This window comes from Neodiprion virginianus, chromosome 1, assembly GCF_021901495.1.
Source record: "Neodiprion virginianus isolate iyNeoVirg1 chromosome 1, iyNeoVirg1.1, whole genome shotgun sequence".
Classification (NCBI taxonomy): Eukaryota; Metazoa; Arthropoda; class Insecta; order Hymenoptera; family Diprionidae; genus Neodiprion; species Neodiprion virginianus.
In genome coordinates, this window is record NC_060877.1 from 27,408,857 (window position 1) to 27,423,985 (window position 15,129).

General features: G+C 41.9%; 1 protein-coding gene across 6 annotated transcripts in view; it reads left to right on the forward strand.

The window, feature by feature from the left end:
• The window catches only part of LOC124310361 (probable G-protein coupled receptor CG31760), a 30,419-nt gene that overhangs the window by 3,246 nt on the left and 12,044 nt on the right, over positions 1-15,129 (forward strand). For 3 of the 6 annotated variants that reach the window (XR_006909653.1, XM_046774215.1, XM_046774219.1), the window contains exons 1-6: positions 2,261-2,579; positions 8,152-8,278; positions 8,408-8,548; positions 9,974-10,163; positions 11,269-11,509; positions 13,373-13,504. Coding sequence is in view for 5 of the 6 variants with exons in the window: in XM_046774215.1 (XP_046630171.1) it covers positions 8,429-8,548; positions 9,974-10,163; positions 11,269-11,509; positions 13,373-13,504 (683 nt within the window). In the remaining variant the exon portion in view is untranslated. Of the gene's footprint in view, positions 1-2,260; positions 2,580-8,151; positions 8,279-8,407; positions 8,549-9,973; positions 10,164-11,268; positions 11,510-13,372; positions 13,505-15,129 lie in introns of those variants that run through there. The other 3 variants (XM_046774218.1, XM_046774216.1, XM_046774217.1) reach the window with 3 other exon arrangements.

Sequence of the window (15,129 nt, forward strand, 5' to 3'; positions counted from 1 at the left end):
TTTATTGCGTGCAACATACAACAATGCGCATCATTTTGTAATTCGTATACACGAACTTGTATAACAATACAAAAATCAAAATGGCCCTCATGAACCTCGTCGCCTACGCTAAACTATATTTCAGCCACACTCAGGAAAATTTTGTGTTTTGACAACCTAAACTGTTTCATCGTAAATAAATGACAGGGATAGTAAACAACACAATAATCGTTGTATCGGAGCGACCAAAAATTGAACCAAACGATTTTACACAGGAAACAAAAATATTTTAATCCTGTATCAAAAAAAGTTTGGCACCACTATCCCACAGTTTCTGTTGCAATTGTAAAACCGGATCTGCGCAGCGAGGTCATTTTTTAATGATTGGTATTGAATTAAATTTTCTAAATGAAAATAGAGATTTTGTATTTACAAGTATATTTCATTCAACGAAATTTTCTTGCAATTTTGAATAAATTATTGAATTAATGTTCGTATTTGCAAGAAAATGTTGTGTTCCGACGAGAAAACTTTCTTCAAAAGTCTATCCTCAAATCGATTTATTTAAAAGAGCACAAAGTTTTCTCCGATTGGAGCAGCATCCCTGATCCGGCGTTTTGTTCACGCGGTTTTTCATTGTTTGGCGAATAGGATAAGCTAGCTTTTTCTCTGCCATTTCCTCTCTTGTTTGAACACTATTAGTTACAGTTAGTGACGGGTGCAGATTCTTTGAACGCACGACTTTAGAACCCTCGACTCGAGAGGCCCGCTTCGCAAGGGAGTTCTTTCGGCCCTCGGCAGTCGCCAGCAAGCTTCGCCCCTAAAGCACCATTGATCGTTCGCATCGGCGTGAATTGTTTTTTATCCAGCTTTCGGCTTACGTCGATCTTCTTTCCTGACACTCTGGATCATTATCTCATACATCAAATTCGACTGCTCAATTCGGGCCGTACGCAAGTGGCAAAAAGTACTCACCGCGACCGCTTCTGTTGAAAAGTTGTAGGTAGCGGGATGTTTCAAACAGCAACATTTATACGGCATTTGAGCGGGTTCAACTGTTGCAACAGTAGCTGCAAAGCTATTGCTATCGCGAAAGGTCTGTCCGTTAAAGGAGAGGGTAATTTGAATAGGTCTCAACGGGTTAAATAAAACTGCCGGAGGCGCTGATACCCAGATCAAAGTACCTACTATGCGTATTCAAAGGGACAGACGAAACAGGGTAACCTTAAAACTCAAACTGGAGAATTGAGAGATTGCATCAACAGTTCGGGAGTTACGGGTAACAGCTATTTTTCAAGACAATTGTAACGTCTAGGTCTCGTAGTGCAGGTGTAGCGAAAAAACGGAATGGGACACGAATTGACCCCGCATGAAAAAATTGAAGAGAACTCGCAAGTCGAGCGAAGCCGCTTTGAAGGTGATTCGTGACAAAAAAAAGAAAAAAAACGACACTTTTCATAAAATTTATTACGAGACAGTCGTACTTTGAGTAGTTATAAAATTACTGTATACGTAAGCTGTGAAGCTAGTCTCTTTAAACATAAATAAAATACAAATATTGGAATTCTAAATAACACATCGATAAATCGCTTGAGAATTGTCGACAAGATTATATTCGTGTACACAGTCGTTCAAACGTTATTTTTCATCACGTTGGCATCATTGGTTATTGAATTTCAAAACACTGCGATAATAATTTAAAAAAAAAAAAAAATTAAAAATGGCAATGTAGAATTGGCCGCTGATAAGACAGAAAATCTGTTTCAGTGAATTAGCAGATAATAGTCTTGCGAATAAGATGAGACATCGTGAGGTAAAATCGACCGAATCTACCAGATTTCAATACATTGTTACAATAGTACAATAATTCTAAAGACACCTAGGTAGATGTACTCAACGTACGATTGTCTGGTAACAAGATAAATAAAAAGCCTGGATATCCGGCCAGCCAGCCTCTTCGACTGACCGAATACCGCGCGATTGGAACAGAAACAAAAAGTGCGGATTTTTCGTGCGGAGACCACGAGGATCCGTTTCAGGGTAATTCACCTGATCCAGGGTGTCGAGAAGAAGCGGAATCACGGAGTCCTGGCATTTCCAGGTCCTCCTAGTCGGCTCGATATCCACATAACAGCGGATACGTTTGGGGGGGTTGCCGAGGGCAGGGGTGGCCGAGCAACCCTCGCGGCTCTCGGAAGGCTTCGTACATCCTCGGTGGATTCCGGGGGTTCCGCTGGTTGCGAGGCTCGCGTTGGTAGCGCGCTTTGGCCAAGGGCTGCCTCCGGCAGCTGGTGGTCCCGCTCACCACGGTGTCCCATGCATATTTAATGCTCCTCGAGCGCGTATCGCGGTCGTGCGTCCGTCTCTCCGGCACCTGCTCATCACTTGTTACGGTTTCGAGCATCGGTATCGGTGTCGCGAGTTCGTTTTGTATACGCGGGGGGTGCACGGGGGTCGTCGTCGTTATCGCGGTCGAGTTTCCCTTCGGAGTTCTCGAACATGGTGTTCAAAGCATTCGTCACTTCCGGGGGTTAAGTACGCGTAGGAATCGCGTCGATACACCTACCATCGAGAAACTATGAAAGTGGCTAAAAACGGAGGTAAGCGTCGTTGTGCTTGCAGACATGTTTTCAAGCCCATTGTCGCTTCTTACGCCTCCTAACATCCACGCATAACGCTCCTTGAATGTGTTTTAACTATCCTGCTGGCATGAATGTCGAAATTTAAGCTTCTAATTATCGCGGTACGTGCCAACGAGCTATTCTTGTAACCTTTTAGAGCCATTCGCGAATGAGTTACTTGACAAAGAAGAACCGTATGCGCTCAACGGATTGATAGATTCGCATACAAAACTTGGAACAAACACTCAGCGTGGTCGTGTAGTCGTTGAATGTATCAGATGTAAGATTCGCGAATTTATCAAGTTGAAATGGAAAGATAGCTGTAGCTGAATTTGTGAAAACAAATGATGATACTCGCTGGAGATTGTTCCAAGATAAATAAACACTGCCAATGTACACTCTGCGGATATTTGCAATCAAAATATGTACGAGACGGGCTTCGCCGAGTATTGGTGCCGAACACATTTCACATGAATTTTTCCAAATTGGAGTTTACTCTTATGGGGGAATAAAGTTACGGTAATTGACGGTGCCGTAATACCACCCCAATAAAGCCGGAATAAAGCTCAAGGTTATATTTTTACGGGCTTTGGAGACTGCAGACAAGGCTTCAGTGTATAAAAGAGAGAAGCACGTAGGCGGGCTAAATTGTAACGATTGAATAGCTTCGATAGATCATTGCATTTTTTAGGTAGAAGACATCTACGTCACTCGTAAGCGACAAGTAAATTCCGTGTATAGTATACATAACTTCATTTACTTTCACATTTATCCAATAGTGTGAAAGCATAATGAATAAATGTATAACGGTGCCCTATAAAAGTATATTGCACCGATCATTCCTATGAATTTTTTCTCGAAACAGTCGCGACAAAATTTGGAATGGCTGGAATTAAAGTAGAAATGTAAGAAAACACTTTTAACGTAATATTTTCGTTTATCTTCCCCGTGGTAAAATTCGCGCGGCTTCTTACACGATGTTTACCCAACGCATATATTTTCACAAGTTTTCGAATATACGTAGTAAAAACACCGTACGCTTTTACGGTCGTCTTGTTCAATTTCACAAAAGTTTAATTCAGAATCTACGTAGTTTCTGTGACTTTTCATTTCAACTTGTATTAACTTTTTGTAATTTCGTAGCAGCGAAAGTTTTATCCGGGCTTATACGATCTTTCACGGTAATTTTGGGACTTCGCATTCATTCGTTTGACCTAAATACTGCTGAGACGTATATGACTTGGCAAATTCCTTTACGCTTATCGTCGAATGTCCAGGACATGAATTTTTCCGTTTAAGGAATTAACATCGTTAGCATTAACGTTTTCAGAATAAAATTTGCAAAAAAAAAAAAAATTTGAGTAAAATACAATGGTTCTCAACGATAGTATGCCGGGAGTGAAAGCGAGTGTAGGTTGCGTTTTGCAGAATTAAACCTTCTTCAGGGTGTAGCTAAATTGAGATAACAATACAGTGAGAGGGGATCATTAATAATCATGAAAACTTCATAACGTTTGTTTTGAAAGGTTGACTTTACCTTGTGGCTCGAATCTCATCATTCTATGGATATCAGGTTGCGTCAACACGCGACTATCGCTTAATCATCTCCGCGGCGTGAAATGTCATTTTTGCGGATCACCATTTCCAACATTCTTTATTCGCCGTAAAACAAAGCAGGTGTCGTCGTCGGAGAACAAAGAAAATTGGATGGCTATAAGGGTGGTTCTGGGAAAGCTTCAATCGCGAAGTGAGCTTTGCGGCAAAAGGTGCCTGGGGTAGAATTCTTCCGTCAAAGCCGTTAGGGTGATCCATAGGTTACTTACTCTCGAGTGTAGCTCGGCAGTTAAATGGACGACGAATGCCTCGAGGCCATTACGAGAGTTAATCGCTTCACCGTATGGCCAGGAAAGATGCCAAGAAGAGAGTCGAACGTCCTGCGAAAACTTGGCTGCCTTCCGCCGCCTGCAGACATGACTTAAATCGTATTCGAAACGCGAGCTTTACGAACTGTCTCACTAACACTAGGTGTTTTTTAAAAAGAAATCAACAACGTCGTCTCTCAGACGCGTATACAGAACCGCACTCATAAATCGACTCATAATATCCTCCGGCTCCAATCAACCCGATGCTATTCAGGTCACTAGAACGTAGATTCGTTAATTCGCTGGACGGCAGCAGGCATTTATCGAAGCATAGGAATCAATTTTCCGCCAAAGGACTGTGAACAATGGGACTTGATTTTTTATCGGAATGAATAGAGCAAATCTCTTCGTACACACTTGAAAGCTAGCTAGGCAGCTAGCTGCTTCGATGGAATCACCGTTTCGTTACTCAAGTTAGTAACTGCGCTCAGGTTTGGTTACCGTTTCTATCGTTTACCCTTCGTACAGGTATTTAATCAAGTCAAGAATTGGTCAAAAAAGCTGGCAGGTAGCTGAGTAGAAGATAATTACACGATTATTGGGCGGGCGGGAGTTAGTCGAGAAGTTAGTCGAGGCGCGCAGTTCATTCCTCAAGATTTCTATGAAAGGTGGGGAATGTAACCGGGTCGGAGAGGCGGGTCGACGTTGATTAGATTAAACTAGATCAGATTAGAAGACGTGCCTTGCGCGCCAAAGTCGCGGAATTCTCAGGCTGCTCCAAGTCTTGTTTAATTTTTATTTTTATATTATCTACCGACTCGGGGTTGAAACCAGGCCGAAGTGGCCTGGGATATAGAAAATACTAGACGGAGGGAAAGCCAAGCCGCGGGCTGAACAACACCAGCTACCCGCGATGGGACTTTGACAGGTGATGCGTAAGATTCAACGAACCCTTGCTAAGTCCCGTGACGAGCCCTGTTCTCTCTCTGCTGACAATGTATCTCGCATAGGTGTACACCTATCCCTGCGCGTATTTCACACATGTGCGAATCGATGCATGTGTTCGTACATCCTCTAGCCGAGGTGACAGGGAAACCCCGTCGGGCACGCATCTATATTTTATGGCTAGCATACGTGCCGGGAGGCAGACAGGCTACAGGCGGTTATCGAAGCGAGCACGGATTTCCATCCATGTATAAGTTACGCGCACGTATGCACGTGTGTAACTCGCGTTGTTGGTTATTAATAACGCTGGCCGTTCGGAAAGAATAATTAATCCCAGGGTATACGGCATAGTTGAAGATTCGATCAGACGGTGGGAACTGATATGGTGCTGCATATTATTGAAGACAGCAAATGATCGTGCGAAAGGATTCCGATCACGATAAATTTTCCAATTTATCCAATCGAGTTTTGCAACTGTGTATTCTACCCAAAAATAACTGCGATCCAAACTCGTCGATTGCGTTTTTATTCTTGAATATAATGTTGGTTGAAGGCATTTTTGATCTTGTTTTTCTAGTAAAATTCTTTACGTCAATGGGTGCGTATTTTTCGTGCTTTCGAATAGTTTCCGTGAAATTTTTACCGTGCATTTTCCCCGTTTCACCAGTATGAAACAAATTTAGAGCTCGCGCTGCAATTGAATTTCGTATAAAAAGTTGCAGGGCTTTCTGGGGTATGAAGATTAATGAGACTGAAAAATTAACTAGTTAACGTTTCGGCCCAAGTGGTGGCGCTTCTCAGAACGAATATGTTTTTACATCTGTCACAACCAAAAAAGCAAAACAAAATATAGCAAGCAAACGATGGATAAAAATTAGCAATAGCCTAAACTAAAATAAATACACAGGAAAAATATTAAAGACCATGCTTCAGAAGTATCCTAAAATTTTTAGCTAGTTACGATGTGTAGAAAAATTTTTATTTTCAAGAGGGATCGAACGAGGAATAAGAAAAGAGGAAAACGGGTGCATCAACCACCCATGCTCGTTTTAGGGAGAGAAATTCTAAGCTCTCAGTTACGCGTCGTATGGTAAATTTGTCGAAGAAAGCTTTCACAAAATCTTAAATATCATGGAAGTAATTAATATGCCACCGAGTTATAAATTGTTCAACAATATTATACATCACTAGGAGGAGTCTTCTATAATACAAGGGTTCTTCGTCTAAAATACTAGTCTGATCGTAGTTTAAACTATGATCGGACTCAACCATATGTCTAGTTAATGCAATATAATTTTCTTCACAATCATAAAATTTTGACGAATGAAATTCGTATACTTCAAATTTATATTTCTTTCAGAAATGCTGTGAGAAATTCACTTTTTACGTATTATACTTTTCAAAGACTTTTCGTTTCGCTTGTGCTTTTTTCGTGTATCGATTTAGTTAAAGGAGAGCATACTGCTTCACTGCTACGTGACTACGATAAATTCTCAAGCTTTCAACGGTGATCGCATAAGCTTGTTTACTATATTGAGAGACAAATAGTCCGGTACATTCAGAACGCAAGTTTCTTCCTCACTATCCGTATACGAACTAAACACATCATTCGGATCGGTTAATGACACGCACTTCGCTAATCAGGCGAGTGTATTCAATCACCACGCTCACATTCGAAGAATAAACCGGAGATGGATCTTAATATATATTCTACAGATATAGGTTAATTGTTCAGTGAGAAAATATTTTTTTATTTTAAATACGCATGAATAAAAGAATGGAACAAATCGTAAAGCAATTTGCTGACTTTAATTGTATCTCGAACATTAAGTGTATGTTTGATCGACGTGAATCTTTGCTCTGTTCCGTGCCGAACACAAAATCATAGAAATTTCGACCAACAGTCGTTTGCAACGTGGTTACTCCGAGAGATCGTGACTTAAGGGTGCGGGTAAAAATTCCGAATTGTTAAAGTTTAGACTGGCCGTTTCCTGAAATGTAGAAATTCCGAATGGTTGAAACTCTGAATGGTCAAACTGGTAATAAAAAAGGATTTTGACTGTTTGGGATTTTAACCATTGTTAGCTTCGATGAAATTCTGATTCGGATCTTCGGCACTTTTGAATTTAATATTTTGAAATTATGTACTTACTATTCGGAACTCTGACAATCCGGTCGAATGACCTTTCGGTCCGAACTCTGACAATTCGATACTTCAACCCGCATCCTATTCACTTGGAAACAAAATCAATAGTTGCAATTCGTTGATATTCATACATATCAAGTGATTTATATTGATTCTCATAGATATTCTATTCTGCGTGATTCACGTTTTCACTGATTTCCGTTTATTTGTAACGGCACCCCTGATTTCCAAGGATTATATGACTAGATCCAGGAATCGGAGGAGATCACTTAACTAAAAAGCTGCGATCGAAATCACTTGGTAAACTAGAGATGAACGAAAGCACACAGCAACAGAAAAATCAATAGGGAATACTCGACATGGACGTTAATGAATTGAAACCATGTTGGTTTCACCGCAAGACTTACAACAATTTACGCGATGATTTCGAACCTGCAATTGCCGCGAGACTTCGCATTGTAACACAATATACTGTTTCTTCGATTTCCGATTTGATTTCCAACCGGTAAACTCGTAATGACTTCCTCGGGTGAATGGCGCCTGGAGGGATTTAGGGGTAGAAAAAGAAGGAATAAAAATAAAACGTTCTTTTTTCCAGGGTAATAATAGGCGGAGAGTGACGTAGCAGAGCTCAGGAACAGGCGATGAGGCGGCTGGCATACTCGGCGGCCCTCGGCAAGGGCCCCGGCCGCCCGGTCAGCGCCACTTGAACGAGGCACGAAGAGGTTCTTTACTAGTCGATTTTTCCACCAACCTTGAACCCGCAATTCCCGGTTCCGCACTCCGTCCTCGTCTCTTCGCGAGGCCAGGTCCTCCAGGCCGAAGTGCATCCTGACCGTTTCTTTCTCCGACAGGACCAATGAGCAGGGCGCGGGATGGGCTCGTCCTGGCTCGCGGCCCTGCTGCTCACGGTGACGGTGTCCACGTTCTCCGGAGCTAACCCGACCTCGGCATCAACCTCCCCATCCGATACGGAAGGATCCTATCTCGAGAAGGTGAGTTTCCAACGAGCAGAGGACGAAGCGGATCCGGGCCCCTGGTTTCGACCTGGCTTTGGCATGAGGGTTGTTAAAGGGGCGAGGCGCCATTTTATATCCCGGTTGGGAAACGGGTAACGTCGCTAGTGCCTCGATCCGTTGACAGTCGTATCAGGGTCAAGGGGCGATGCGAATAGAGAGAAGTTTACTCGCTCCGGTAATTCCTTGGGAACTTGGGAGGAGGTTGGATGGGCAAAAATCGATACGTACCTATGATTAATCTTATTACGAGTCTGTCGGACATGGAGTATTTGTCTCGTGAGATGAGCTCTTTGAAAATGGGAAAACGGGAAATACTCAAATTATTATTATTGTTAGTATGTGATTCGAGAGAATATTTTCTAGGAATTGATTGAAACGGTTTTTTGTTTTTTTCTTCACCAGTCAATTCGATATCGCTATTTGCCGATTGGAATTAATGTTCGTTCGATATTCCATGATACCAGCATGAGATAAAAAAAGGTTTTGTGAACTTGTTGAAAAAAGTCTCCTAAATGAAATGAGCCATCAAATAGTGAAATCAAACAAATGTATTAGATTTTTGATAATTTTGAAGCTATTTAAAATCAAGTATCGATATCTAAACTTTTGTTTACAATTCTGGTATTTTCTTGTATTTTTCAATTTTTAAAGAGCTGCTTTGATTAAGAATATAACAATTTGATAAATACTCAATGTACGATTATCGCTAATAAAATTAATAAAAAGTAACGATTGTGGCCAAATAACTTCCCTAAGGCTGAATGGGACGCGTTTGAAATAAAAACATAGTATAGCAGAGGCTTAGAAAGTCTCGTTTAAGCTAATCCGGTTACATATAACGACGAAACTCCCCGTGACGTACGAAAAAAATTTGAATTCTGAATTTTATCATTGTTCATGGAATAACTCGCATTACATTTGATTCGCAAATGTATTCTTCGTAGATCGTCTGAGTTAGATTTTGAGCAGCAATGATGTATTTACTGCCCAAGCACAAGTTTTTCACCTGTAAATCATAACGATTGCAGGTATCCGATTTGTTTTATCGAGCGACGAGCGCAACAACAAAATCTGTCTAATTTTCAGACAATTAGTGGTGTATTCAATTATTCGCGAAAATGAAAAAAAAAAAAACTAGATGGCTTTTCCGGTTATAAATAAAAATGAAAAAACTTGCCGTTGATGAAACAATTCTTACGGTTGAAATCCAGTGTTCAAACATGTTTTTCTAAATCACAGGGACCTTCCTTCGAATCATATTTAACCCGACGACGTTCAGTTACACCTTTTAAACCTCCGTCTAGTCTCGCTTTTGTCTCGACCTATTTTCGAGCCTTGTACCGTGTGTCCCATAATCCTTAAAGTGCCGCCTCCCCTCCGCTGACTTCACCCGATTCTCAGGCCAGCATAGAGGAGGCCCTGGCGGTGATCGAGGCTGCGTCCACCGGATCTCTCGGGGAAGCTTGCGCCACCGGTTCCGGTTACAAGTCCCTCCTCGCCGCTCTGGATCCTCGCCGGTACGACACGGCTCGTCAAAAGGCCGACATGGCTGCGATGATGCTCCAAGACCTGGGTGTCGCTCGCCACAACAGTACGTATAGGAATATCCTAAGCCACGCTTGTCACCAACAGGATATTCCGCATTGCCTGACGAACAGCTGGGTCGCCGCAAAACAAGGTTTGATTGGCAGGGGATTCTCACACGTAATCTAGCGTCAGACGCAATTGTGTCTCCTTGCAGTCCGGGAGATGACATTACATTTGTCACCGAAACGCGAGAGTATAATTCCGAATGCAGTTAGATTTCTGTAATAATATTGCTCATGATATAACAGTTCGGTCAAGTTTATAGGAATATGCGAAATCAGTTACAACTCGGAGATTTTTTCTCGTATTATATTACACGTACTGTTTTGGCAAAGCATTTCCTTCGAGGTGATGGAGACTAGACTATCTTCTTTGGAAATATTTGTGCAACATTATCATATTTATAATTACGGGCATATGGTACGACATGCCGGCACTACGAGAATATTATTTTCAACATATTGGTACTTAAATTTCGATCAGTTGAAGACGTGACCGGAACTAGAATTTCCCTCATTCTGAACTTGTTGTAGACCTTGGATACCTGGACGAAATTTTATTTCGTCGTCCGTTCCGGCAGCTAAATATTACTGAAATGACGGAGGAACTGAACGAAGAAAAATAAGACAAAATAAAAAAAACTTAGGCGAAAGGACCAGCGGTCGTCTTCCAATTTCACCCACACGACTTACGCGGATTCGAAGGGTCTCGAAACAGGATTACGGAAGTTTCGGGAATGGTCGTATCGTGAGCAGGTTGTTATGCCAGGTCGAAATTACACCGCGACATAGAATATGCAAATCGACATCCTCCACGGATCAATTATCAGCTAATGAACGTGTGTCGGGTGCCAAAATCGCTTACCCTGATTCGATAACTGCAGCTAGGTGTTTTTGCAGTGATTGATTCGATTCGATCAATTCCCGACAAGGTCCTTCAGCCCACTCCCAATCTCGGTTCCTGGATTTCACGAGTATACTACACCTACAAGCATATGTATAACAAACGCGTCATTTTGCGAATACCTTGGCACCTCGCGAACGGATATCCTTCCATACCCGGTCACCCACTTCCGTCAAGCCTCAACTGCACCGAATTCTGGTTCCCAGCTCTCCTGGACGCCGTCGCACGGTCGCTCCTCGCCTCCGTCGACGACGCCGTCGCCACAAGAGTCGTCGCGCTTAACGCATCGACAGGGGTCGTCGTCGGGTCCACCTGGTGGGAACGGGCCCCCGGGGGTGTGGGCGAACCCCTTCGCGCCCGGGACGAGAACCACGCTCTCCAGTCAGGTTCCCGGCCGGATCCAAAGCTTCCCTGGTTCGAGGACGCCGACACGAGTCCTGGGCTCAGGTTTGATTACTGATTTTCATCGAATCGCGGGCCCCTCGACGTCAACGGCACCGAGTAGTCTTGGAAAATTACGTAAATGACGAACGGATGCTATGGATGACTGACGTTGCTTTTAGTCGAGGGGGCCGATGGGGATCGGTGCATACATGTACATGCAATGTATATGGATCAGAGTGGCCCTTTATGGGGTTGGGAAGAAGAATTTCACCCTGCCTCCTCCACCTCCTCCTCATCCTCGTCCTTCAAATCGACTTCCAACGAATAAATCAAAATCCACGCCAAAGTCAAACTCTGTATCTGAATTACGATTTATGGCGTTTGTATGAGCCAGGTTTTATTTTTCATTTGAATGACGTTGGTAGTGAGGATATTTCGGGTTATTATTTACCCCCAAAGTTTGGTGAACATTTTCAGACACCTGAAATTCATTTGAATAAAAGCTCCTACAGTCAGTACTATAATGTATGGTTGGAACAATATTCGTAGGGAAGATATTTCATATTTACGGCTGCGAGACAAAGAAATTTCGAAACAACGGTGACAATGTACCTTCGATTCGTTCAGTGAATTTCGGATTCTTTGATATTGACCGAACGTAAGGGAAAATGATAACTCGAAATACTCCGTGAAAAACTAACGCTATTCAAATGGCAAAGAACGCGTGCTTACAGGCACAATTCTAGTATCAGTTTCGCCTGGGTTGTAATTTATTTATTTGGTAACGGTTTTCGGTGGTGGTAGGGTCACATTTTGTCGACCCTTATTATAGAGCCACTCTGACATAGATATACACGTACAATGAAATATGTATGCACATACCTATGTTTTATCGTCCTCTTCCTCAATGTTCATTCACTATAATTCTTATATACTTATGGATATACGCACCGCAATTTCATTCGCCCGCACACACGTCTGCCCACCACTCGCTAAATCGCACTTTCCGTTTAAGCTGTCGTCGCACTTGCACAAATTTCGCTTATAAATATTATATATTTATATACTGTTACAATATTATATACACACTTCGTATTTTATACTTGTTACAATATTGATTGCTATTAGTTTCAACTCTTTACTTAATTTTTATATACATTTATATATACGTACTTATTATTATATTGTATATTGCACAGCAATTGAAACTCGAGCAAGATTTTTTCATCGTTTGAATTTAATGTGTATATATATACGCATACGTATATCAATATAACGCACCGACAATCCGTATAATTTTTCTCTCGCGCGGAAGTCAGTTTCAATTTGTATCCTGCGTTTCGACACTTCTCCGCAGTCTCAATTCTCAGCCGTGTGTATACTTTTCACGTCACATTCACTTGCCGCGGTCTGCTCCGCGGAGCTGAAACGCGTCGCGTCGCGAATCCGAACGTGAACTGAGATCGAAGTAGACGGTATAGGTATCTTTCACCCGGTGGACACCCAAAATTCACAATATCATCGCCATTCATCCCCACTTCATCGCTATGCGAACGTCAGGTCATAGAAACTCGTGCGAGAGACGACATAACGTCCTCGTCTGTTTTGATTTCGTAAACTGAGCTGAGCTTGTAGAGCAAAGTCGAATTGTGAACCAGCGTTTGGATTACTCGTTGCTTCGATAGTCCAAACACATACAGAGTTTCAAACTCCCGGTACAATGACGAAGGTGCCGTTACACCTTCGACGATTAGCCACAATGTAAAGTAGATTCGTCGGTGATTCGAGCCGTATAAGTGATCTCGAAGAAATTATACGTACAGTTACGCCCAGATCTTGTGAAGAGCTCAGTTGATGTGAAATCCAGAGGATTTGAGGGTGAGTTTGAAGTTTCTATGGCGGTGTGGCGTTTGTGTGTGATCCCAGGTCGCCGAAGTTCATGCAGTCACCACCGATTGAATCCTACAGGGGGTGGTGGACCCTTCCGTACTTCTCATGCAAGGAACATCGCTGGCTCATCTCCTACAGCGTCAGCGTGCCGCCTCCGAATCGACACGGGTTAGTATTTCACCAATTACGCGGTGATCCTTTATCGAGCGATCCTCGTGTAATGAATACGCACTCTACCGATAATGTCGAGCATTGTGCAGCTTCCGAGGGCTGTAATTTCATCCAAAGGGACCGCGATTAGTTTACTCTGACGATTTGGGAAATACAGGGTATAAGGTACATGGATTCGGTTACGTCGTAGTTTCTACTTCGACAAAGACTCGTACGCGTATCAAGGTTTGAATTTAGTTGATCGGTTGACCGATCTCAACTGTCGAGATATCCAACTCTAAAGAATAGAGACAACTGCAGTACGAACAAAATAAATTGCGACACAACTAATTTCTTCAACATGGCTGTAAGTAATTATAAAAAAGGCTGGACGAATTTTTTCTCAATATTTTCACATTTAGTCGAATAAAGTTGAAGAATTTTATAAAGAAATTTCTTTTTCACTGAAAATTTATTTGTATGCGGAATCTTGAATAACAAAATACTCGTATTACAGGCAATTTGACATAATTGTCACAAATTTCCAATGATCGATTGAATGAAACATGTTTCAGACATTTATCTGATTGATGAACCGAAAAATTGATGCGATTGTATCCATGTATTTCTCGTCTATCAAAGTAAGCTCGTATCGATCATTTCTTTAATTTTCACGCTCGTTTGTACAAGTTCATCGAAAATTTCCATACGTATCGCGAAATCACACTTTGATATAATTAGCTGCGGATCCCGAAATTATCACAAAATTCAATTATGGATTATGTCTGGGGCCCCGATCCCATCCTCAGCCCTCCGATATTACTCTATGATAATGAAGTAATTAACGATTTCGAACTGATACATAGGCAATTTGCGAATCGCCAATTGTTACCGGGGCGTATTTGTAACAGAGGCGCACGTCGGCAAACTGCCTCACGTATTAAGTACACAACAAGGGTATCACACTCAGGTTTGGCAAGTATAATACAAACTCATTACCGGGCTGATTTTCATCGTAGCTCAATTCGTATTCACAGCTTGTCGGCAAATTGTTGTTTATTTTTCATTCGAATCGATTGTGAATTGAATTCGTTTTAAGGAAATCTGAATATTCTGTAACGGTCGTCAAGCGAGCAAATCACTCCGCCAAAATTCTCTAAGTTAAACGTACGTCGATTCCCTGTCATGAAGGTTTAAAAAAATAAATAGATAAACTTGCAACATGATTCGAGGAAATGATGAAGTTGTAATTACAAAAAAATAATTCACTCTCGAAGAGGCAAAATTTTCGGTTTACCAATTGGCAACAATTTAGTATAATATTTGACAATAACTTCAGACTCCGGTACATGATCAGCCAACCTTCGTATTCGACGTACTCTTGGATATAATAATAAAATGACGTAACGCAGGTCGAAAACGGATTGGTACCTTCCCTTCAGGTCTCACGGGACAACGAAGTCTCACGTTGATGATTAATTTGGTTCCTACATACACATTTGATTTACGGTATTGCCGATATTGTTATAAGAGTGGAGGGTCGAGATCCGGTAGCTTCCCTCATCAGTTAATCAGCAACTTTGATGTCAAAGTTGGAAAGGCGATATCAAGCATCCTCGAGGCGAATCGATTGCGTAGCTCGA